At 40.4% G+C, this 25,547-nt stretch overlaps 1 gene segment (V, D, J or C); it reads right to left on the minus strand.

Annotated features, from left to right (window-relative positions):
• Nucleotides 1-24,444: 24,444 nt before the first annotated feature.
• On the minus strand, nt 24,445-25,334 carry LOC136694125 (immunoglobulin kappa variable 4-1-like). The segment is given in 2 exon segments: nt 24,445-24,773; nt 25,286-25,334. Coding segments are annotated over 2 exon segments (378 nt in total).
• Nucleotides 25,335-25,547: the final 213 nt, after the last annotated feature.

Below are 25,547 nucleotides of genomic sequence, written 5' to 3' on the forward strand. Positions count from 1 at the left end.
ACTGTGGCTACGGCCTCTCCTGTCCATGTCCGTAGGTCGGCCCGAAGGACTTCAGGGCCGATCCCCAGAACTGTGCCCAGGCTGGTTCCTCAGACTGCCACACAGACATTAGCCAGTCCTGGGCACCGCCCTGTTATTTTGGTTCCCTTGTCTGTCCCTGTCATGGTTCCCGTTTCTGTCCTTGTCCCAGTACCCGTGTCAGCCTTTGTCTCTGTCCCTGTACCTGTTACTGTATTCATGTCTGTCCCCGTAAACGTCTTGGTCCCTGTTCCCCTACCAAGTCCAGTCCAGTCTCCTGTCCTGCCTCATGTCCAGTCCCCTGTCAGCCCTGTCCAGTCTATGTTTCAACCCCCGGTTCAGTCCCCTGTTAGTCATGTCCAGTCTTCGTATCCGTCCAATGTCCAGTCACCCGTCTTGTCTCCGGTCCAGTCTCTGTTTCAAATCCCTGTCCAGTCACAAGTCCCGTCTCCGGTCCAGTCTCCGTTTCAACCCTCTGTCTTGTCTCCTGTCCAGTCCCCTGTTAGTCCTGTTCAGTCCCCGTTTCAACCCTCTGTCTTGTCTCACGTCCAGTTCCCGTATCCGTCCAATGTCCAGTCACCAGTCTCTGCTCCCGTCCAGTCCCAGCACCAAGTCATGTCACCTGTCCTGTCTTCTGTCCAGTCACGTACCCCTGTCCAGTCTAACGTTCCTATCCTGTCCAGTGTCTTGTCACCAGTCTCTGCTCCCGTCCAGTCCCAGCACCAAGTTCTGTCACCTGTCCCGTCTTCTGTCCAGTCCCTGTTTCCATCCAGCGTCATGTCCAATGTCAAAAACCCTGTCAAGTCCCATGTGTCCACTCCTGTCCTGTCCAGTCCGTTCTCGTCTCTTGCTGCCCCCCTTTGTCAGTCTCCTGTCATGTCCCATGTCCCGTCTCGTATATTCGGTCCTGTCGTGTCCCCAGCTCCTGTGTCTGTTTCCGTCCTGTCCTGAGTCCCGTCACCCGTTGGTTTGTTGTCCTGTCTTGTTTTCCGTGCCCTCTCCAGTGCCAGCTCCTGGGGGGTTTAGGAGTACGCGCCCGGGAGTTGCGCGTTCTTGGGGGGGGCATCTGTCACGCCTTCGTCCTGTCAGTCTGTTGTCCCCGCCATGTGCTTTATTCGCACATGGCTATGTTTTGTTTATGTCCTTGTCTCCGCCTCCTCGTCCGTGTCATCTGTTACCCGTCCTTCTCGTTATCTGTCTCAGGTGTGTCTCGTTTGTGTGAGTATTTAAGCCCTCTTGTCTCTCATCCGTGTGTCGTACATTTCCCCTTTATCCTGTGTTTAGTTGGTCACGGTATTTAGTCTGTCCGTCTGTCTCTAGAGTTTCCCCGTTTCTTCTCCTTTTTCGTCGTGTCGCTTTTCGTCCGTCTGTCCTGTTTTCCCCGTCCAGTTTCCTTTGTTTTATTTAGCTTGTTTGGCTCCTTGTTTGTTTATTTCCTGTTTAAGTATCATTGTTTTGTTTATATTAAATTATCCCGTGTTTTAGCGAATGCGTCCGCCTCCCTCAATCCGCCCCTCGCTCCTGACAGTGATGAGTGATGTAGGTTTATGGACAATGACTCTTCACTGAAATGTAGCACTGTGTCACACATTCAGTGAAGGAGCAAAACTCAGTCTGAAAATGAAGGGACTTTTATTCTGTTTAAACATGAGACTTATTTAATCTTTCTCATCACTTTTACTGAAAAAGACCCACATACAGTAAATTCAGACTAACACTGTGTTACAATTGTATTTTAAGAGTTTTAAAGTTAAATATAAATAACAAATACAAACCAGAGTTATTATTCTAAACTGAATGTGATTCATTGTTTTAGTTTGTAATTCAAATAATGTCACATTTATATAAAACATAATGTAAATGAACAGACAGGTTTATTACATATAACATTAAAATTAGTGCTTGTGTCACAATAAGAGTCTGGATTTTATAAACATTGATATTCAGTAATAAACTCCTTTCAAATTCACACTGATTTGTGCTGAGAGAAATATCCCCAGCACTGATTCAGATCATGATGGGCAGCTTGTTTGGGGTCAGTTTGATTCCTCTGTATGAAGACATTAACATGTTTTAATTACAGTTTTAGAACAGTTCTGAAACCGTTTTAAAAACTCTTCATCTGATGATAGTTAAATTAAGAGTTAGGAAAGTTCTCCCAGTGACCACGAATGGACCAGTCACGTCCCAACACGTTCAGTACTGGTCCGGTCTGGCCTGACCTATATTAGAACATAAAAAGACATTGTCAGACACGGTGGAGGACCATAGAGTCAGACATGTTGGAGAAGTTTTGAGTCGGACAGGTCTGAGAACCCTCAAGTCGGACAAATTGACTAAATGAAGCTGAACATCTGGTGAAGGTGCTGCTCTTTTCTGGGAGAAAGAGGACGACTCAGGACTGTTCATGTAAATCTGAGTTTCACCTCAGTGTTTCAGTATATTGGTTGACAGCATCAAGCTACAATAATATTCTAGAATATGAAATGCTTTAATATTATTCTTAAAAGTCTTTTTGGAGACATTTAGAGAATAAATTATGAGAGATGACAGCTCATTCAATGTCTGTCCAAGTGTGGTTCAGAGTGGGTTGGAATATTGATGAAGTCTCCTGCTACAGAGTCAAAGGTTTAGTTTCAGTTGATGAATAATAGACAGTTTTTAATCTTAGTAAATGATAGTTCTGCTGTCAGATTTTCATTGTTACAGTAACAGATGCAGTTTAAACTCCATGATGAAAGCATCAAATTACACAAATAACACAAATCTTTCCCATTTCACTTTACACTAACACTGGAATTTCCCTGACACTACACTATAACCTACACTACACTATAAAACTATACAGGATACTGATTTTTTTTTTTAAATATGTACCTTAACACCACATTCTCATTGACTCCAACAGTGAGAAAACATTTCTGGGGTTGACTGAATGTGGTGGGGTATCTGAGCATGATGACAGATGAATACCGATTTATGATGATGCCTTTGGCCTCCAAGTGGCACCAGCCACATTTCAGTATAATGTAGGTGGATGATAACATACCAGACACGGCCTTTGTCATGAATGACGTCTCTGATAAATTTATGGGTGAATCTTTAAATTACAGCCCACTAAGAACATACTAAATACAGAGTAAGTGCCTGTTTAATAATTTTTCAGTTTGGCCAATGTGTTGAGGTCTTATACCAATGTAGCTGAGTAATGATTAACTGGATGTTATCTTCCCACATGGGTACGACAGGGCATATGCATCAAGATAGTTTTCCCTTTTTCCTGCTTACTCCCACACAATAGATTTTCTTCATATATCATCCCTCTTATATAAGATGCTTTTAACAACCCAGAAAATAAATGTGAGCTCTGCTGACTTTAAACTTTTAGCGGGGAACCGGTATGTTCTGAAATTCTGAAATTAAACTAAACACCCTGTGTGGTGTAAATGTAGCTTAAACTCTCTTCTTTCTTCAAAGCAACCACTAAGTGTGGTGTTAGTATAGCGTAGGTAATCTAAAGTGAAGCTTTTTAATAATAATAATAATAATAATAATAATAATACATTTTATTTATAAAGTCAATATAAATAAAACAAAATTAAGACACAGGACAAAATATATCAAAGGACAAACAGAGCAGTACAAAAGGGTACAAAACAACTCAGACAAAAAGAGAAACAAGGGTGCATAGAGGCTAGTGAGCTGAGTCCCAAGATTGACAGTCATTGCTGTAGATTAATTAACATCCTCTCTTGCAGGCCATGAAAGTGTCCTGTAATGACATAGGGGTGGATGCATGCCAAGCGTGGATTCGACATACTAGGAGTTCCCATGCTGCCTGGCCAGGGAGAACGTGGCTTGTGATGTAGATGAAGTCCTGTGGCCTGTCCCAGCACATCGACATGATGCTGCATCATTTGTACACAGTACATAAATACTCATTTTTGTTAAACAAGAGTTTTGTTTTGAAACTGCATTTTCCTTTGTGGACAATAAAGATTATTTCTATAGCTTCATGATCTGATCATTATGTTTTCCTTTTTTCTGTGTTGTGTATGATGACTGTTCAGTGCTGTTTTTCATTTTGATTGACTCGAGGCTTGATTTGACAGCATTGTTTGGTTTTGAGCACTGCTTGAATGGTTTTGAGGTACTAGCTTGTTTTGCTGGAAGAGTCAGAGGTTTGGTGAATTTAGTGTGTGGGTTTTGTGTTTATAGTTTGGAGAAATGGATGCATGGTTTCAGGAAATGTGTCTTGGCATTTGAGAAAAACTGTAATAAAGATTAGATTTTAAAAAGTTCAAATATCAGAGATAAGATTTCATCATTCACACAATGTTCCTTTTTAAAATCACTGTATATTTGGAGTGACAACCATTGTCAGAGCTATGGAAGAGCAAGCTTATTTTGATATGAATCTGTAGTGTATTGTGGGTCTGAGTGAGATTTGGAGGAGAAATTAGATTAACCCTTTGGCTGAGACCTACATTGGTAATGCAGTCTGTGTAAACAGTATTTAAATGACTACAATTGTCACAAATTCTATTTAAAAAATGTAACTTGAGGGGTACAGTTTGGGTGCAAACTTTACAAACAAAATGTAGGTGAGTGTTTGTATTGTGTTTGTGCATGTTATGTTTGTAAAATTTTGAAGTATTTGTGTTGTGTCTGTGGAGTGTGCACTGATTGTGTTGTTTGTGAAGTGTGCAGTATGTGTTTGTGATTTGTTTGTGTTATGTGCATTGTTTGTGTAGTGTGCTGTGGTTTTGAAGTGATTGTGTTTTGTGTAGTGTGCAGTGTTTGTGTGGTGTATGTTTGTGCAGTTTGCAGTGATTGTAGAGTGTGCAATGTTTATGTGGTGTGTGTCTGTGTTATTTGCTGTGTTTGGATTATTATGTTTAGTATGTGATGAAGTCAAGTGGCATTGATTATCACCAAGATGGTGGACACATATTACACCCTAACATTGAAAACTATTAAATAAGAACATACAGATATTGGAGTCCTATAGGGGTAGACACGCTGCTGGGTGAGCCTTTCTCTGGTGGCTAGAAGTTTCCATGATTATCCTGGGTAAGGTTGGAGGGGTAATCACCTGAAAGAAACCTATAGGAAAGAGAAAGAGTAATTAACCCACTGAATTCAGAAGCCTTTCAGCAATGTCTGGGGTAATCTGATATGCCTTGACATTTTAACAAATTTCACCTACCTAAAAATGTCTGTTCCCAAAAACTTACACATGCTAATATTCAGCACAAACCCAGTAACAAAAATATGCTAGACATATGTATGTCAGTCTTCTGTTTTTTTGTTCATTTCCACATGTTGTGTTGTGGTCATAATCCTCTAAAAAGTGCTGATGGATGTCACGCCCTCGTCTCGTCATGTCTGTTTTCCCGACCATGTGCTCGATCTCAGCACATGGCTTTGTTTTGTTGTTGTTCTAGTCCCGCCTTTGTTCCGCCTCCTCATTTGTCTCATTTGTTACCCTGCCCCCTCATTATCTGTCTCAGGTGCGTCTCGTCTGTGTTTTGTATTTAAGTCCCCTTCCTTCACTTCCTTTTGTTGGTCATTCGTTCTTTGTATCGTGTCTAAGTCGGTGATGTTATCAAGTCTGTCTGTCTTTGTTTTGTTATATTCTTTGTAAATAAAGTACTGTGTTTTAGCGAGTGCGTCCGCCTCAGTCATTCCACCCCATGAGCCTGACAATGGACTAGAATGCTATTATCATATGAATATGAATGGGTGGGGGGCTGTGTCTGTGCCTATAGCAACAACCAGAGGGGCCAGTCAGATTAATTTGGCTCTCTGAGCCAGCAAACTAACAGCACAGCAGTGAGTGTAGAACACTTGTGTGACGTGGTCCAAAACATTGTAAAAGCACAAGAGGAAAGGGAGAAGATTTCTAGAGAGAGACAGTGAAGCAGGAACAGGGGTATTGTTCACTGCAACACATATTTGGACTTATGCACTCAGAAATGCAGTGCAACCAAAGCGAGTTTTCAGCAGAGTAAAGTAAAGCACTGGAAGTGTAAGCAGACAAGGGCATTTGAGAAACCTCTCCTTCATCTCTCTGAATAAATAACATGATCTGTGTTAGTGAGACCTTTGCTAATTGTGATCAGTGCTGAGAGGAAGGCTCTTTTAAAAGCATCTTATGGTAACGGTTCTCCTGCTTATCAATATAAGTTAAGTTTCACATCTTCAGTGAACGAAAGCAACTGTGAAGAACTCCACCTTGACTCTTCTAGTGTATGTCAGGCTGTAGCTGAAATATATTCATGCTCTCTGGAGCCATAGATATTTTACATTTACATTTATACAAAGCGACTTACAAAAAGAGGATCTAACATTCAAACTACAGCACAAATTATACAAAATACCTTTTATTAAGTGCCAGGAAGTAATAAGTGCATTAAAGAAAGACTTTCAGTGCAAGAGATACTCTCGAAAGAGCTGGGTCTTCAAGGATTTCTTGAATGCGGAGAGGGTTCCTGTTGCTCTGATAGTGCTTGGAAGCTCATTCCATCAGGGTGGTACCAGAGAATAGCCTAAACTGACCTGTACGGGGGGTTGGTCGTGTTAGTTGGCGCTCCTTTGAGGAACGGAGAGGGCGGGCGCTAACATATGGTTTTAAGAGTCTATTGAGGTAGATGGGAGCAGAACCAGTGAATACTCTGAAGGCCATCATTAGTGATTTAAATTTGATGCGAGCAGCTAAGGGTAGCCAATGCAGCTCAACTAATAGGGGAAACTTTTTGGAAGTTGTTAGCCTGTTTTGCATTTATTTTTTCCATTTCCTTCAATGGTGGCACTGCTTTCAACAAGCATGGCAATCTTGTTCAAGCTGTGTCCGAGTTTTACAGCCACACTTGGTGATTCATATTTGTCCGTGTCTTTGTGGTAACGAGCTGTGTGCTTAACTGCACTGACTATGTACTTGAAATGTTAAGGAAGATTGAGATCTTAAGATGTGTAAACTCTTGTGTGCATATAAGAAGCCATCTAAGCTCCCTGAGTTTTTGAATGTATTCATGCATTTTATGTGTGATCCATACTTATTATACAGATGCATTCCAAACTCAATAATACACTGGTCATTCCTGACTACAAGTGACACTTTATCTTGATTCATGGCACTTTTAAGTTTCCAAACATCAGTTACACCTGATGAGGGAGGTGTTGTGAAAGAGCACAGAGCCAGGACTCTGTTTTTTCCAGGTTTAGGTTTGGTTCCTCCTAGCTTGAATTTTCATAATTGAACATGTCCCGCAATGTTTTCTTTGAAAACAATCCCTGGCAGTATATACAAGAAATGAAATCTTCACCTTCTGAGAGTGGTTTTGGTAACTTGAATAAAATTGAAAGAATAAGTTTTCCTTTCCCTGCTTTCAACACATCAGAATTGTGCTCAAAATTACTTTTGTTATGCACATACATTAGTTGCTTTTGCCTTTCTCTGGATGACTTAGTGCCTTTGCTACCTCTATTTCATTGGATAATTACACTCCAGGTGTCTTGCATGTTTTGAAAAAAATAAGCCACATAACAAGCAATGCTGTCGTGCATTCTTACACCATTACTATTTTTGCTTATAGCAGGAATAACCACCAAGTGAGTAGTTCTTTCTTGGTCAACAAATGACATAGTGTCAGGAGGAAGTGAATCATGGATGAGAGAGAGCTGAGTGCTGCATATATTACTCCTTTTTAAAATGACAACAGCATTTACTGGACCCTTACTAGAGCTGCGATATATGGCCTACATATCAGAGTTTGGATCACCTCTGTAAAGTGCTTGTTAGCCTGTACATGCAATGTCTTAACACCTGTTCACAAAGTTGTGGTATGACTGCCGAGGCACTCTACAAGGAGAATAGTCTGGAGCTTACAAATTAAATAGCGGACATAGCAACTGATGTGCTTTCATTGCTGGCATCAGATGCTGATAGAGCAGAATTGCCAGATTCTTTAGGGAGAGTTTGGTATCTTTCATCACTTGGCCAATAACTACTGCAGGAAAAGAAAATTGACTGAAACACAGAAGGACCAGTTGTTAGTTGTGTATTTTGTATTTTGGCATGACGTGTAGGAAGAAGCAGTTTTTGATTCACATCAGAGCTTCACAAGAGCCAATACAAAACTACACATGGACAGATAGCCAGGCACAGGCAGAATACTGATAGTCAGGCCAGCTTAATGCACGGAAGGTATCAGACTGTCTACTTATGGGTGGAGTGTCTGTGGCTGAGACTAATCATTACTCACAGACAGAGCTAAAATGAAAAACTAGGCTTAAATTGAACGTTTTAAACAAAATTATACATTTATGAGAAGATATAAAATTTTGGGGAAATAAGTATTTTGAAAGAAATATAAACATGAAGAGAGGTCACATTAATATGGGCTTTAAGAGACTATAAATGACAACAGTGAGCCACTTGAAGCAGGTCAAAGCAGCTCTCTTTGCTTGTAGCAGTAGGTGAAGGAGACGCCTACTCTGTTTGAGGACTAATGACTGGAAGATTGGACACATCATGTGTTTTTACCTCTAGATATAGCCCTTCTGGGCTTTAGAGTATTTCATTGGGTGGGTCTCAGTTTTTCCATGTTTCCACTTTACCATTTTTTTGCAATAAAATCCAGTTACTCACATCTGTCTCTAGCATTTTCTCTCTAGCATTCATTTGAAACTAGGCTATGTTTTCATGGATTTAGCAAATTACTGGGAGATCACATTCTCACCCTAGAAATAAGAATCAGGGGGGAAAGCTGCACCAGCCCTTCCCTTACAGACTGAATATTATTTCTTTTGAGCCCATTTTGTGTTTTTTTTTTTTTTTTCTTACACAAACTACATTTACAAAAAACTAAGCTTAATTATGAAAATAGTGAACCATTATGTAGTTTACACAAGTATATTTCAGTTTCAGATTTTCAGCTGCTTATTAATGCTTAAATTAAATAGTAATTTTTTCAAGGTCACATGACCACCCCTTGCTGTTTCATGTACCACTAGTTGTACCTGTAACACCCCAGACAGTGAGCATATATTGGTCCACTGGTGTAAAATTGTTGGCAAATCACTGACTGTAGACCACTGCTGGTCCACCATTGAACCACTAAGATTACTGTCCTGGATATTCATCCATTCATTCATTCATTCATTCATTATCTGTAACCGCTTATCCAGTTCAGAGGAGGGTCCAGAGCCTACATGGAATCATTGGGCGAAAGGGAATACACCCTGGAGGGGGCGCCAGTCCTTCACAGGGCAACACAGACACACACACACACACACACCTACGGACACTTTTTTGAGTCGCCAATCCACCTACCAACGTGTGTTTTTGGACTGTGGGAGGAAACCGGAGCACCCAGAGGAAACCCACGCGGACATGGGGAGAACACACCACACTCGTCATAGACAGTCACCCGGAGCAGGAATCGAAGCCACAACCTCCAGGCCCCTGGAGCTGTGTGACTGTGACAATACCTGCTGCGCCACTGTGCCGCCCTCTGTCCTGTACAGGATATAACTATTTTTTTATCTACACATACATATTTTAAACTCAAAGAGACTTTTACTCTGGAAAACAAACTAATACAAATATTATTAACAAGTAAGAGATATATAATAATGCCTGATATAAAATGACTATGTTCAAAATGTTGATACTGTCCTGGATTAATATTATTTACTAATCTAATTTATAAAGAATAACAACATAATCAAATGAAGGAAAAAATAGTAAATTGGACTGTAAATGGAAAATGCAGTAGTATGTCTAAAATTCTGTTTAATCACCTGTGGTCTGCCCAGAAAATGCTGTGCAAAACATCAGTGGACCTCCAATTTTGCCCTCAGTGGGCCACCCTCTCCTTGCTATCAGGGACAGTTTGAGAACCACTGGATTTGAGTAAAACAACACAATTGACTAACTTTATCAGTGTGAGATTGCACTGATTTGATAGAATACTACAGCCATTTCAGATTATTTTTGAGGTACAAAGTACTATTAATAGACAGGACGGGCCAAGGAAAACTAGTGATTAGACTACCTTACTTAGATATTTAAGCAAAATCATACACTGACATCATTTTTTACATATAGTAAACCTGTTCTGTCATATTGTTGATTATATAAGTTTATGACAGATCATTATATGATATTTATGATAAAAATTAATATTATTAATATTATGATAAAAATGTTTTAACAGACGCCAAACCAACAGCTGCCAAACACTGCAAAATTGACACAATTTTTGTCCAACAGAAGAATATAAAAACCCTACATACAAATACACCTGTGGATATGAGGATATTAATGACCGACAAGGCAGTACATGCAAGTGAACAACTCCCTGCTGTGCCACCTGAATACAAAATTGTCATGCATGGTATTGACATCGGCAGTTGACATAAAGAATGACACAGTGAGCCTCTATAAGCTCTAATCTCATATTATCCTTCCAAGATATTTCTAAAGATGACAAATTGTGATTTCTGCCAAAAAATATTTAAATATTTTAAGTGTCCCCATTAAGCCAAACAAAAAACTGTTTTCAGGTACATTTAATGCATATTGACATCATTTATTATATATATTTGTTCTTAAAATTGAAGATTATTCTCTGAATTGAAAATGTATTGTTTACATTAAACATTTTACCACCTGTAAGGCCTCAATCAACAACAAAGATCTATCACACCTTTATCAGATGACAGGTGAAATCAGTCCTGAGATGACATCTGGGACACCAAGGATGAGCAATTGATTCATTTGGATTTTCTCTTTCACCTTAAATACTGCACTATTTGCATTCTGTCGATGCTAGATTGCAAAATACGAACATAACTTCCATACCATGGAAAAACTACACGTTTAGATTACTTCCGCAGATATTATCTCTTTATTTTCAAAGTGTCTCAAAAATCTGAAAGGTTCACTAAAGACACAATATAACAGACTATTGATATCCTGAAGACGAAGAAAATTTTAACATTTTTAAAAAATAAGTGCTACAAATTCAAAGGTGGTAATATTTCAAAATCCGATGAGACAGATTTGCTTCCGTACCGTATCCATCACGTCAGCATTGTCTTCACATGCAGGCTACAGAGATTTCAAACACCACAGTTAAATATTTCAATAAACATATCGCTCAAGTACATCATTACAAATTCAACTAGATCCTCAGTGACATCAGTCATGAAGTAACATGCGCTGTAGTTCAGAAACACTGTCTGTATGTTGACCAGTGAGTACTTATTCATGACAACACACATAGGATCTGTGGCCTTAAGCCTATGATGAGTGATACCCAGTGTCCTGTGGTTGTCACACCCCAACATTTGGAACCAGTACCCAAGCTGAGATTGTTGAAAACCGTTGGTTGGTTAACACCCCCTTAAGTAAATGTAGAGTTTCACCTTAAACATTGACGCAGTTTCATTTAGGTGCTTGTGGCTACTGCAACATTTAAGTTGGAACTGGAAATTGTAATTAAAGTTGTAAAATAAGCAAATGTATTCAGCTTCATATAACGGAGTTGGACATGTGTGATTATGTGATTGGTACCTTACATTTAGCTTCATTAACACTCTCTCAGTAAAAGAACATGATTAGGGAATGAATATGCTAGAGTAGATGAGCAGGACAGGGGGCATGATCACAGAATGGTTGTTATTAAGTGATATATGAATATATTATCTCTTTTTTGCAGAAAATGATTTGTGAATGGATGTACTGAATATAACTGTTTAAATAATACCTTTTTGGCCTCCAGTGGGCAGCAGCAACATTTCAGGAGGAGACTGATTAAAAAAATACTGAATATGGCCATTGGTCTGAATAATAAAACAATCCATATCTTTAGGGAACATCTTTCTAACAACACTGAGGAAAGATCATCATATTTATTTGGGTTGAGGAAACAATGATAACAATTAAAATCTTTGAGAACACTTTATTTTAAGGGCCAATTCCTAACGGTTGATTAACTATTAGCAATCAGTGTATTAACAAGCAGTTAACAGTCACTTATTTAAGATTAATATTATTTGAAAGAGAACATATTAATTTGTTATAAATGTATAAATAACATGTGTTGAATACTGGCAACTAAACACACATTCAGAGTAACCACTTTATTACAGTGATATTTATTAAACAGCAAATGATATTCAGTATTATTGTAGATATCAAGGAGTATATTGTGTGTTTACAGCAGTTCCTTTTATCTTCATGACGCAAATGTCACTGGCCATTAGACTAAATATCTTTATTTAGCAATTGCAAAGCTAAGTTAGAATGTACACATTCTGAATTATAAGCGCTTATTAATGTTGTGAAAGTAGTTCATAACGAGCAACCTACATTAATGAACTAGTTATTAAAGAAATTTAAGAAAACTTCAACTAGTTCAAAATGCTGCAGCCAGGGTCCTCACTAAAACTAGAACATTTGAACATATCAGTCCAGTTCTATCATCACTTCATTGGCTGCCTGTAAAATCAACTACAACATTCTGTTATTAACATATAAAGCTCTACATGGGCTCACTCCTGAATACCTTCTAGATACTATTTCATATTATGAGCCTCCATGTTTACTCAGATCACAGAATACTGTTTTTTTAATTGTTCCCAGAATTCAGAAGGCCTCAGCTGGGGGAAGAGCCTTTTCTTATAAAGCCCCCCAACTCTGGAATGATCTTCCAGAAAATGTTCGGGACTCAGACACAGTCGCAATCTTCAAATCTAGGCTAAAAACTCATTTGTTTAGTTTATCTTTTGGTAGTTAATGCTCCCCCATAGATAAAGGCGGCAGATCCAGGGAGTCCATGGACACAGGGAATTATAGTAAACTGAAACACTGGTGTCATCCACCGCTTCACGCGATCACTCAGGTTTGTTGATGGTGGAGCAGAGGGATGCCAGTGTTTCAGGATGCTCCCGTTTCTGTGTTTCCTTCTGGTTCTCTCCTTTTAGTTAAAGCTGTCATAGTCAGATCTGCCGGAGTCATTAGCCACACTCAGGAAATGTTCACATTTTCTGCTTTACATTCACCAAACAGTTCAAAACTAATTCCATCCCTTTACCTTTTTCCGAGTAGACGACTGCCCAACTGTCCGTCTGGACACTGATGGGTGACTGTCGAGATCCTCCTCCACGCTTCAGATCAGCTGCCCACACTCCAGCAATTACCAAGTGCCTTGAAGCTGCCCCTACACTGAAGTTCTCATGGACTCCTAACTATTATTACCAGTAGATTGACCAGAGGAGGATAGGTCACCCCTTGTGAGCCTTGGTTCCTCCCAAGGTTTCTTCCTCAGCTGGGGGAGTTTTTCCTTGCCACTGTCGCCCCTGGCCTCGCTCACTTGAGATTTTTTATATTTCATGTCAAATCTTTGTCTTACTGGAATTCTGTGAAGCTGCTTTGTGACATCATCAGTTATAAAAAGTGCTATACAAATATATTTGATTTGATTAAAGATCTTAGAAGACCATAACTACACTTTTACTAATTCACCCTTTATAACTATACACTTCCTGACCTGCTCTTTTTTAAATGGTTTATAGTGACTTCTGATCAACAGGACGCCTGAATATACACTAATCCTACCATGTACAAGTACTGCAGATGAGTTCATTTACTAGCAATGACTACCACATTAGACCAGTCTGGATTTAAATATTTAACCTGTTTATATTGTAGGATCAGCATGCCATATCCAGACAGTTGAGGTCTGCTTGGAACTGAACATTACTGCATAAAGGTTTAGGACATTACTATAGAAACAGTTAATAACCTATTTAAACTTAAAATATATTAAATAAATACATAGCATTTTACAAATTAGTGAGTGCCTACAACTGATGTGTTACTCTCGGTGGTTATGCTTATTTTCTTATTATTAGTGAGTTAACTGCTTGCTAAAAGTTAATTAACTGTTAAGAATAAACATTAGAAATAGTGTAGCCAAATCTTGTAGCCCATAAGAATCCGTGCTGACATATTTGTCACAAACACTTTGAGGTCTGGAAACTTCCCTATACAGCTTTATCCTTGACGTATATTTTATATGCATATGTTATTAAGTGTGTGCAGCACATAGAAATGTCTTAGAAGGGAATGTTTAGGTTAAGTTCCTGAAAGTCAGAGAGAAGCTATAATTCTTTTAGTGTCCTCAGTCCCAGAGCAGGGAATAATGTAAACAAGACACTATACCATTACCTTATATAGACACAAAATAACCTATATAAACAAGTGGCCTTTGGGGTGAAGTCAGAAGTGCATTGGCTAATGTGACAACCCTCATATGTTCTACCTTTTTTTGTATGTTTTCTCTTTCTGTCATCCTCCCAGAGCAGGTGGCGCTCTAACGATAAAAGGGGGAGAGATGGCAGCAGAAGGAAGAAGCTGTTCCAATGATCGTGTTTGTGCCATCAGTCCTCCCAACGACCAGACCAGTCCTACCTACCCATCTGTGTAGAGTACTGTGTGTTAGCTTTAGAAAATTGTTAATAATTCAGGGACGAGTGCTCATTATGTGGCTGATGATTATCATATTTTAATTCTGAGAAACTTAAAAAAAAAACGTGACCTTAAGCTTTTGTTTGTATCATCAGCTGATGGAGCGCCGGGTTTTGTCGTAAGACCCTGAGTTGGTCGCAGGTGTTGCTGTGAGCGTGGAGGAAGCAGAGGCCAGTGCGGAGACAATGACTGTGGTTTCAGCTCCTTCACCTTCTCAAAGAATAGATCCTGCTAAATCGTAAATCTTCATTGATACAAGAGAGCTGATTTGGCTCAAGGAATTGGAACTTCTGATTGAACGAGAGAAAAGGGAAACACAAGGTTTGAAAGTGCGTGAGTTGGAGCTACAGCACCTTCACAGAGGTGAACAGGTTGCTCAGCTACCATCCTCTCTTGTGCAGCAACCTGAAGTTCAACCTGCTCCCGTTCCTGTCCCTGTGTTTTCTCCTGCTCCTGCTTCTGCAGCTTCTGTGATTTTGATATGAGTAAATGCATTCGTTTAGTTCCTCAGTTTCGGGAGTCTGAAATTGATTTGTATTTTATCACATTTGATTGTGTGACTACAGCTTTGTGGTGGTCATTGTTATTGCAATGTAATTTAGTTGGTAATGCTCAGGTCTTTGTATTAAAGCATGGGGTATGACTCTGTGAAAGCTTCTGTTTTACGAGCTTCTGTCGTAGAGTCACTACTTTCAATAAGTTGAGAGAATTGATTTTAATGGCAGTGTTTAAAGGTAGTTTGCCAGAGAGAATTGTTAATTTGAACGAATGAAAGGTTTTATCATTAGCCGATGCTGCTGTTTGATGAAAAAGTTTCGAAACATAAGTCAACTTTTTCATCATCAGCACAGTGACAGAGTCACTACATCACAGGTTGCTCCAGTGACTAGAGCTCAACATATTAATGCACAGAGAACAGATTCTTTGTTAAAAACATATAGAGATTTTTTAGTTTTAAAGGAACATCTTGATAAACATTCTACAGCTTTTTATTTGGATAGTGGTGTATTGATGCACAAATGGTGCTCATCAAATCCAGGTGATTTTGATTGGAATTACGCAAATCAGGTTGTAGTTCCTAAAGCTTATAGAGAACAGATTTGTAGTCTGGCTTATGAGTAGTGTTTGTCCGCTCATTTGGGCATGAAGAAAACATATAACCACATTGTAAAGTATTTTTATTGGCCGGGTTTGAAATCTGATGTTTCAAAATTTTGCCGTTCATGCCATATCTCTCAAATGGTAGAAAAGCCTAACCAGTGTATTCCACCTGCTCCACTTTATCCAATACCTGTTTCAGCAAATAATTTTAGATTGTGTAGGGCTACTATCTAAAACAAAATCTGGAAATCAGTGTTTATTGACGTTGATGTGCATTTCTACATGTTATCCAGAATCTTTTCCATTGTGCTCGTACAATCAAATGGTATCATCAAGGCTTTAGTAAGGTTTTGCTCAACTTTTGGTTTACCAGAATTTATTCAAACAGATCAAGGTTCTAAATTTATGTCATGTGTGTTTTGCCAAGTTTTGGAACAGTTGTCTATTAAACATAATGTATCAAGTGATTACCATCCAGAGTGATTGAGTGTTTCCATCAAATTTTGAAATCTACGCTCAGAAAAAATTGTCTGGAATCAGGTTGTGATTGGGATGAGGGCATTCTGTGGTCTTTAGGTTTTAGCCGTTCTGATCTTGTTTTCGTGCACTTTTGAGATCATTGAAAGAGCAATTTCTCACTGATCAGTCAGACCAGGCAGGTCCTAAAAACATGCTGGATTATGTTAGTGATTTTCAATAATGCTTGCGTCAAGCTTATTCCAATGCTAAGAACACATTGTTGCTCTCTCAGAAAAAAATGAAAAATAGCTATGATCAGAAATCTTGTTGTAGGCAATTTAAATCTGGAGATCAGGTTTTAGCTTTGTTGGCAGTTCCAGGTTTTGCACTACAAGCTAAGTTTATGGGTCCTTATGAAATTGAAAAAAAAAAATTGAGTGAGATGGATGTTGTACACACTCCAGAATGAAGTGTGTTTGTCATGTTAACATACTGAAACTTTATATCCCTTGGGAAGAGACCAAATGTGTTGCTATGTCCTCTGTTGTATCAGTAACCCCTACCACAAATAGTCCTGAAATAGATGGTTTAACCTTAAAAAATTCTCCTTTGGTGTGTCCTCGACTACAAAACTCTGAGATTTTGGTAAATTTGGAAGAGTATTTAAAGCATTTGTCTAGTGAACCCCAACGGGATATTGTTCAAATGATTGGTGATCATGTGGCTCTATTCTCAGATATTCCAATGTAAAAGACTGTACTGCAGCATGATATAGATGTGAATAACCATCCATCCTTCCATCCATTATCTGTAACCGCTTATCCAATTTAGGGTCGCGGGGGGTCCAGAGCCTACCTGGAATCATTGGGCGCAAGGCGGGAATACACCCTGGAGGGGACGCCAGTCCTTCACAGAGCTGAATAACCATCCTCCAATCAAACAACATGCATATCATGTTAATCCATAGAAACGTGCTATAAAGTGCGAGGAGACGGAGTATTCATTGAAAAACAGTTTTGTGGTCCAGAGTTTAAGTGCTTGGAGATCACCCTGTGTTTTACTGCCAAAGCTGGATGGTACATTTAGATTTTGTACAGATTTTAGGAAATGAAATGCTGTTACTGTTTCAGATTAATTTCCACTTGTGTTGATAATGTGGGTTTAGCACAATTTGTAACACAGTTAGACCTTCTTAAAGATTATTGGCAAGTTCCTCTCACCTCTCATTTAAAAATACATATTTATGTCTTTTGGATTAAAGAATGCTCCTGCCTCTTTTCAGTGATTAATAAACTATGCTTTAGCTGGTGTAAGCAACTGTGAAGCATATCTGGATGGTGATTTATTCTGCTAGTTGGGCTGAGAAAGTTGCAGCGTTGAAAATGGTATTTGGTCATTTAAAAGCCGCAGCACCTACATTAAATCTTGCAAAATGTGGCTTTGGAAAAGCTACTATCACCTACATGGGTAAACAGGTTTGACAGGGTCAGGTGCGTCCTATTAATTCAAAAATATCTGCCTTCTTGGGATTTCCTATTCCAAGTTCTAAGTGGGACATCATTTTCTTGGCATGGCTGGGTATTATCCGGTTTTTGTAAAACTTTTTCTGATGTTGCATTACCTCTGACATATTTACTGTGAACATGCTTTTAATTCAATAAAGGCACTGTTATGCCATGTTCCTGTGTTAACTGCTCCAAAATTTACTTTGCCATTTCAGCTAGAGGTGGATGCTAGTCACACAGGGGTTGGAGCAGTATTGTTGCAGGAAACTGAGCTGGGATTACAGCAACCTGTGTGTTATTTTACTAAGAAGTTAGTGAAACATCAGTTAAATTACAGCACAATTGAAAAGGAGGCTCATGCACTTTTGATGGCTCTGCAACATTTTTGGGTTAATCTGTGTTCTAGCCCCTTCACAGTTGTAGTGTATACTGATCATAATCCTCTGGTGTATTTGAATCACGTGTATAATTCAAACTAATGATTAATGCTATGGGCCTTGTTGGTACAAGATTTTGACTTTCATCATAAAAGATTCATCATAAAAAGGGATCAGTGAATGTAGAAATAGCTCTGCATTTTTTTTTAAATATTTTTTCTTTCTGTCATCCTCCCAGAGCTCAGTCTGATGTATTCTGATTGGTTGCAGTATGTGGCCCTCCAACAATAAAAGTGGGAGAGATGATGGCAGAAGGAAGAGGCTGTTCCAGTGGTCGCATTTGTGCCATCAGTCCTTCCACCAACCAGACCAGTCCTACCTACCCATCTGTGTAGAGTACTCATGTGTTAGCTTTAACTTATGTATATGTCCTTTAGAAAATTGTGATTTTTTTTTTATTCAACTTTTCTCCTGGTTTTGGAGTACGGAGGATGGGTAGTTATTGTAATTTTAATTTGGGAATAAGGTGAGTTAATTGATCTTGTTTATTTTTAGTCTCACCCCTGGAGTTGTTACTTCTTCTTTACCATCACTGAATAACTGGTGCAAATGATCTTCATAAAATCACTTTTATTTCATTTGAGGTCGTAACACTAAACTTCTCAACAAGCAGTCCACTGGTGCTTGTTCAGTGCTGTTCTGTTCATTGTAATAAAACCTTTTTATTCACAACGTAAGAATGGTGTCAGCAAAAAAGTCTTCTTCATCATCTTCTTCACAACAGTGAAATTAAACAACACCTTCATTTTAAATCATGACGTCCCTACGTGACATTTACTGAACGTCCTGGATGCAGTCACGTGACAGTGTGTGAATTTGTGTTTGTTTGACCTCATTTACAGAATGACTGTGTGATTGGTGAATACATAGATACCTTAGAAATGCTTATTTTAAAAGGGTATTTGTGTTAATAAAAGGTGTGTTCCAAACCTTTTAACAGTGGAAATGTCACCTGTCCTGTATTACATAGTGTACGACCCACTCTGATCACTTTTCAAGGACTAAATGTGCAAATACAAGTTTAGAAAATGATTACTGTGATGATTGTTATATTGTGATTTCAACCCAAAATTAATTACAAATTACAGCAAGAAACATGAAAAAAATGTGATCACAGTTTGGTTTTATGGTGAACTGGGTCTGGGCTCTTATGAGTTAAACTATAATGCATGTTTAAGAATCTGTAGCTTCTACAGTTTGGGAGTGTTTTCCATTATTAATAGCTGCAGAATCCATTAATAATGTGTTCTACTTTAGAAATAGTGTGTGTAAAGGCTGAAGAGTGTGTTTGTATCCAATGTAAAGCTGGATTGTAGAGTCAGTGCTAGGTGATTAGAGCAGTTCTGTCTCCATCTGGACAGTGATCCTTTCCTTCCCAATGCGCTGAACAAATTCTACACATGGTTTGAGGTGCAGAACGACACAATGCTGAGGAAGACCACCCCTCCTCCCAATGAAGAGTTAATGTGAGGAAAACTCTATATAAAATGAACCCAGGAAAAGCTGCTGGAGCAGACTACATTCATGGCTGAGTGTTCAGAGGATGTGCAGACCAGCTAACATATCTTCACTGACATCTTCAACACCTCCCAGAGCAGCGCCATCATCCCAATGTGCTTCAAACCAACCACCATCATCCTCGTGTCAAAGATGTCTCCTGTGTCCTGCCTCAGTGAATACTGTCCCAATGTACTCACTCCCATCATCATGAAGTGTTCCAGATGATTGTCATGAGGCAGTGGTCTAGCATCTAGCGTTGTTGCACATGTTGCCCTCATGCACTTTAGCCCTGTGTGAGATGTTCTGTTTGTGTCGGTCCTGGAAGAAAGTTGTGTCGTTTCACTGTGTACTGTAAACTGTGTCATTGGAGTGATATTAAAATACATTTGACCTGAGTTGACTCATATGGCTTATGGTTTTACTGTTACATAAGTCTGAGAACCCTCAAGTCGGACAAGTTGACTAAATGAAGCTGAACATCTGGTGAAGGTGCTGCTCTATTCTGGGAGAAAGAGGACGACTCAAGACTGTTCATGTAAATCTGAGTTTCACCTCACTGCTCTCTCTCTCGTTCTCTCTCTCTCTCTCTCTCTCTCTCTCTCTCTCTCTCTCTCTCTCTTTACTGGTGTGTGTAAAATGCTGTGTAGAGTTCAGTTGTTTGGAGCTTGTTTCAGTTCCTTAGTGCTGATGAGAACCGTCACAGTGTCATAGTCCTAGTGTTTCATTTGTTAATTCATTGTTCAGCAGGTGGTGATCAAGTCTTTCATGGGTGATACCACTGTGCTACAGCAATGTTACAGAATATGAAACACCTTCAGTGTCCAAGATAAAGCTTAAAACAGCTCTGAGTGAATCTTAGAGAATAAACTGAGAGATGGGGTCAGATCAAATGTCTGTCCAAGACTGGCTCAGAGTGGGTAGAAATAACCAAACACAGATGAAGTGTCCTGTTACTGTGTCAGAGTTTAGTTTAGAGATAACAGACACGGCTTTTAATTTTAGAACATGGTACTGCTGCTGTTAGGAGTTGAGAAGTTTATAGGAACAAATCATGTGTAAGGTCCATGATGAATGTATTAGTTTGCACTGATGTATTTCAGTCTCAGAGAAACACATCATAATGTAGCCACAAGCTGTGATTTACGGGCTCCTCACAGTCTGTGTGTAAATTGTGCTTACATATGCAAGTACAAGGCCTTATTCACCTTTGCAATGTTATTGGGTATTTTCTTATATGTAGCATTTCTGAGTGTGATCTCTATGTGGGCCCCTCCTTCAGCATTTGCTGAGAAGCAGAGGGTGGAGCAGAATAAATTGGAGGTTATTGTGAGTGTGAATCATGAATGTGAAATGAGTGGATCATACAAAGCAGTGATGCTGGAGTTTTAAATCACTGTGTCCACTCACTGTCCGCTTTGTTAAACACACACCTTGTTGGTCCACATTGTCGTGGTAAAGTCAGAGACAGTAGCTCATCTGCTGCTGCACAGTGTGTGTTGGTCATGCTCTAGTCCTTCATCAGTGGACACAAGATGCTGCTGGCTGGATGTTCTTGGTTGGTGGACTATTCTTATTCCAGCACTGACACTGCAGCATTTAAAACCTCCACCACCCAAATCATACATGCCCTGTGTGGGTACTGACCATTGATCATTGGGGTGAAAGAGAGAAATCAAAGTATGTAGATCAAGAGGTGGACTCCAGTGTATAACAATAGAACTACAAACTGCTCCTGTGTTCAGTGGAGCTGAGTTGATGAACGGTGAATGAATAAACAAGGAGGTGTTCATAATGATATAATGTTATGTTGTGGTCCTTTTTATCACTCAGTGTAGAGAGTGAGAGAAAGAGAGAGTGTCAGTGACCCACAGCAGAAATGGATCCTGACCAAGTACCTGGCCAAGAGTGGAGAGAGTGTGTGGTCACCGTGAGAGTGTAGAGGTGGAGACACAGATGCACTTCCTCCTTCAGGGTCAGACATTCAGAATAACTAGAGAACACAATACACACAGACCTTCAGAAATTAGAAATAATCCTGGGAGATGGGCACACAGCCCACTCACGCACACACACACACACACACACACACACACACACACACACACACACACACACACACAGTGTGTACAATGTGTGTGTTAGTGAGGTGTGTGTCTCTCCTCCACAGAGTGTGTTATTGTGTGTGGAGGTGTGTGTTAGTGAGGTGTGTTTCTCTCCTCTAAAGAGTGTGTTATTGTGTGTGGAGGTGTGTGTTAGTGAGGTGTGTGTCCCTCCAAAAGATAGTGTGTTATTGTGTGTGGAGGTGTGTGTTAGTGAGGTGTGTGTCTCTCCTCCACAGAGTGTGTTATTGTGTGTGGAGGTGTGTGTTAGTGAGGTGTGTGTCTCTCCTCCACAGAGTGTGTTATTGTGTGTGTGGAGGAGTGTGTCAGTGAGGTGTGTGTCCCTCCTCCACAGAGTGTGTAAATGTGTGTGTGGAGGTGTGTGTTAATGAGGTGCGTGTCTCTCCTCCACAGAGTGTGTTATTGTGTGTGGAGGTGTGTGTTAGTGAGGTGTGTTTCTCTCCTCCACAGAGTGTGTTATTGTGTGTGGAGGTGTGTGTTAGTGAGGTGTGTGTTAGTGAGGTGTGTGTCTCTCCTCCACAGAGTGTGTTATTGTGTGTGGAGGTGTGTGTTAGTGAGGTGTGTTTCTCTCCTCCACAGAGTGTGTTATTGTGTGTGGAGGTGTGTGTTAGTGAGGTGTGTGTCTCTCCTCCACAGAGTGTGTGATTGTGTGTGGAGGTGTGTGTTAGTGAGGTGTGTGTCTCTTCTCCACAGAGTGTGTTATTGTGTGTGGAGGTGTGTGTTAGTGAGGTGTGTGTCTCTTCTCCACAGAGTGTGTTATTGTGTGTGGAGGTGTGTGTTAGTGAGGTGTGTGTACCTCCTCCACAGAGTGTGTTATTGTGTGTAGAGGTGTGTGTTAGTGAGGTGTGTGTCTCTCCTCCACAGAGTGTGTTATTGTGTGTGGAGGTGTTTGTTAGTGAGGTGTGTGTCTCTTCTCCACAGAGTGTGTTATTGTGTGTGGAGGTGTGTGTTAGTGAGGTGTGTGTCTCTCCTCCACAGAGTGTGTTATTGTGTGTGGAGGTGTGTGTTAGTGAGGTGTGTGTCTCTTCTCCACAGAGTGTGTTATTGTGTGTGGAGGTGTGTGTTAGTGAGGTGTGTGTCTCTTCTCCACAGAGTGTGTTATTGTGTGTGGAGGTGTGTGTTAGTGAGGTGTGTGTCTCTCCTCCACAGAGTGTATTATTGTGTGTGGAGGTGTGTGTTAGTGAGGTGTGTGTCTCTTCTCCACAGAGTGTGTTATTGTGTGTGGAGGTGTGTGTTAGTGAGGTGTGTGTCTCTTCTCCACAGAGTGTGTTATTGTGTGTGGAGGTGTGTGTTAGTGAGGTGTGTGTCTCTCCTCCACAGAGTGTGTTATTGTGTGTGGAGGTGTGTGTTAGTGAGGTGTGTGTCTCTTCTCCACAGAGTGTGTTATTGTGTGTGGAGGTGTGTGTTAGTGAGGTGTGTGTCTCTTCTCCACAGAGTGTGTTATTGTGTGTGGAGGTGTGTGTTAGTGAGGTGTGTGTCTCTTCTCCACAGAGTGTGTTATTGTGTGTGGAGGTGTTTGTTAGTGAGGTGTGTGTCTCTTCTCCACAGAGTGTGTTATTGTGTGTGGAGGTGTGTGTTGGTGAGGTGTGTGTCTCTTCTCCACAGAGTGTGTTATTGTGTGTGGAGGTGTGTGTTAGTGAGGTGTGTGTACCTCCTCCACAGAGTGTGTTATTGTGTGTAGAGGTGTGTGTTAGTGAGGTGTGTGTCTCTCCTCCACAGAGTGTGTTATTGTGTGTGGAGGTGTGTGTTAGTGAGGTGTGTGTCTCTTCTCCACAGAGTGTGTTATTGTGTGTGGAGGTGTGTGTTAGTGAGGTGTGTGTCTCTTCTCCACAGAGTGTGTTATTGTGTGTGGAGGTGTGTGTTAGTGAGGTGTGTGTCTCTTCTCCACAGAGTGTGTTATTGTGTGTGGAGGTGTTTGTTAGTGAGGTGTGTGTCTCTTCTCCACAGAGTGTGTTATTGTGTGTGGAGGTGTGTGTTAGTGAGGTGTGTGTCTCTTCTCCACAGAGTGTGTTATTGTGTGTGGAGGTGTGTGTTAGTGAGGTGTGTGTACCTCCTCCACAGAGTGTGTTATTGTGTGTAGAGGTGTGTGTTAGTGAGGTGTGTGTCTCTTCTCCACAGAGTGTGTTATTGTGTGTGGAGGTGTTTGTTAGTGAGGTGTGTGTCTCTTCTCCACAGAGTGTGTTATTGTGTGTGGAGGTGTGTGTTAGTGAGGTGTGTGTCTCTCCTCCACAGAGTGTGTTATTGTGTGTGGAGGTGTGTGTTAGTGAGGTGTGTGTCTCTTCTCCACAGAGTGTGTTATTGTGTGTGGAGGTGTGTGTTAGTGAGGTGTGTGTCTCTCCTCCACAGAGTGTGTTATTGTGTTTGTGGAGGTGTGTGTTAGTGAGGTGTGTGTTAGTGAGGTGTGTGTGTCTCTCCTCCACAGAGTGTGTTATTGTGTGTGGAGTGTGTGTTAGTGAGGTGTGTGTCTCTCCTCCACAGAGTGTGTTATTGTGTGTGGAGGTGTGTGTTAGTGAGGTGTGTGTCTCTTCTCCACAGAGTGTGTTATTGTGTGTGGAGGTATGTGTTAGTGAGGTGTGTGTCTCTTCTCCACAGAGTGTGTTATTGTGTGTGGAGGTGTGTGTTAGTGAGGTGTGTGTCTCTCCTCCACAGAGTGTGTTATTGTGTGTATCATCCTCCCCCTCAGCACCTGCAGTAGGGTGCAGCTGCAGCAGTGCAGTCTCTGTGCAGTCTCTGACTGAGGGAGGTTTTTGTACGACTCTATTTCACTGTGTGAACACCCAGCTACCACTGATATGATGCCAACTCTGACAGTAATAATCTCCTGCATCTTCAGTCTGGACGTTACTGATGGTCAGAGTGAAGTCAGATCCAGATCCACTGCCACTGAAACGATCTGAAATACCTGACTGTCTAGTGTTAGTCCTGTAGATCAGGAGTTTAGGAGCTTCTCCAGGTTTCTGCTGATACCAGGCCACACACGGAGTGGAACATCCTGGTGAAGGGTTGAATTTACAGTTGATGGTGACTGATTGTCCTGTAGAAACAGTGTGTCCTGAAGGACTCTGAGTCACAGTCACCTGACCACTGGGTCCTGAGAGGAAACATAAATTAAATAAAAATCACATTGTAAATTGTAAATTTTAATTAATTGACCTGACTAAAATATTTTTAAATTATTAAAATATGCTTGTCAATATAAAAAAAGTAATTTTCTATAATTTCTATAAATATTGATTTATTGCTTTATATATATATATATATTTTTTTTTTCTTCAAATTGTATGTGAATGCTGTGAGGAGTTGGTGTGTTCTCCCCGTGTCCGCGTGGGTTTCCTCCGGGTGCTCCGGTTTCCTCCCACAGTCCAAAAACACACGTTGCAGGTGGATTGGTGACTCGAAAGTGTCCAAAGGTATGAGTGTGTGAGTGAATGTGTGTGTGTCTGTGTTGCCCTGTGAAGGACTGGCGTCCCCTCCAGGGTGTATTCCCGCCTTGCGCCCAATGATTCCAGGTAGGCTCTGGATCCCCGCGACCCTAAATTGGATAAGCGGTTACAGATAATGGATGGATGGATGGATGTGAATGTGTTAGTTCAGTTATGTTACCTCTGGTCCAGAGCGCCAGTGTCCAGATGAAGATGGAGACCAAAGTCATGGTTGCTGTGGGTGAAGTTTGTGGGGCAGCAGCTCTCAGTCATGAAGTGTTAAACTCACAGGACTATAAACACTAGCAGAGCACTGAAGCATGGGCTCATGATGCAAAGTGGACCCTCTCTATGGAAATCATCTTTCTAACAACACTGAGGAAAGATCATCATATTTATTTGATATTGTTTGATCAAACATTTCTGCTCAGTGTGGAGTCTCA

Source organism: Hoplias malabaricus, chromosome 4 (genome assembly GCF_029633855.1).
Source record: "Hoplias malabaricus isolate fHopMal1 chromosome 4, fHopMal1.hap1, whole genome shotgun sequence".
Classification (NCBI taxonomy): Eukaryota; Metazoa; Chordata; class Actinopteri; order Characiformes; family Erythrinidae; genus Hoplias; species Hoplias malabaricus.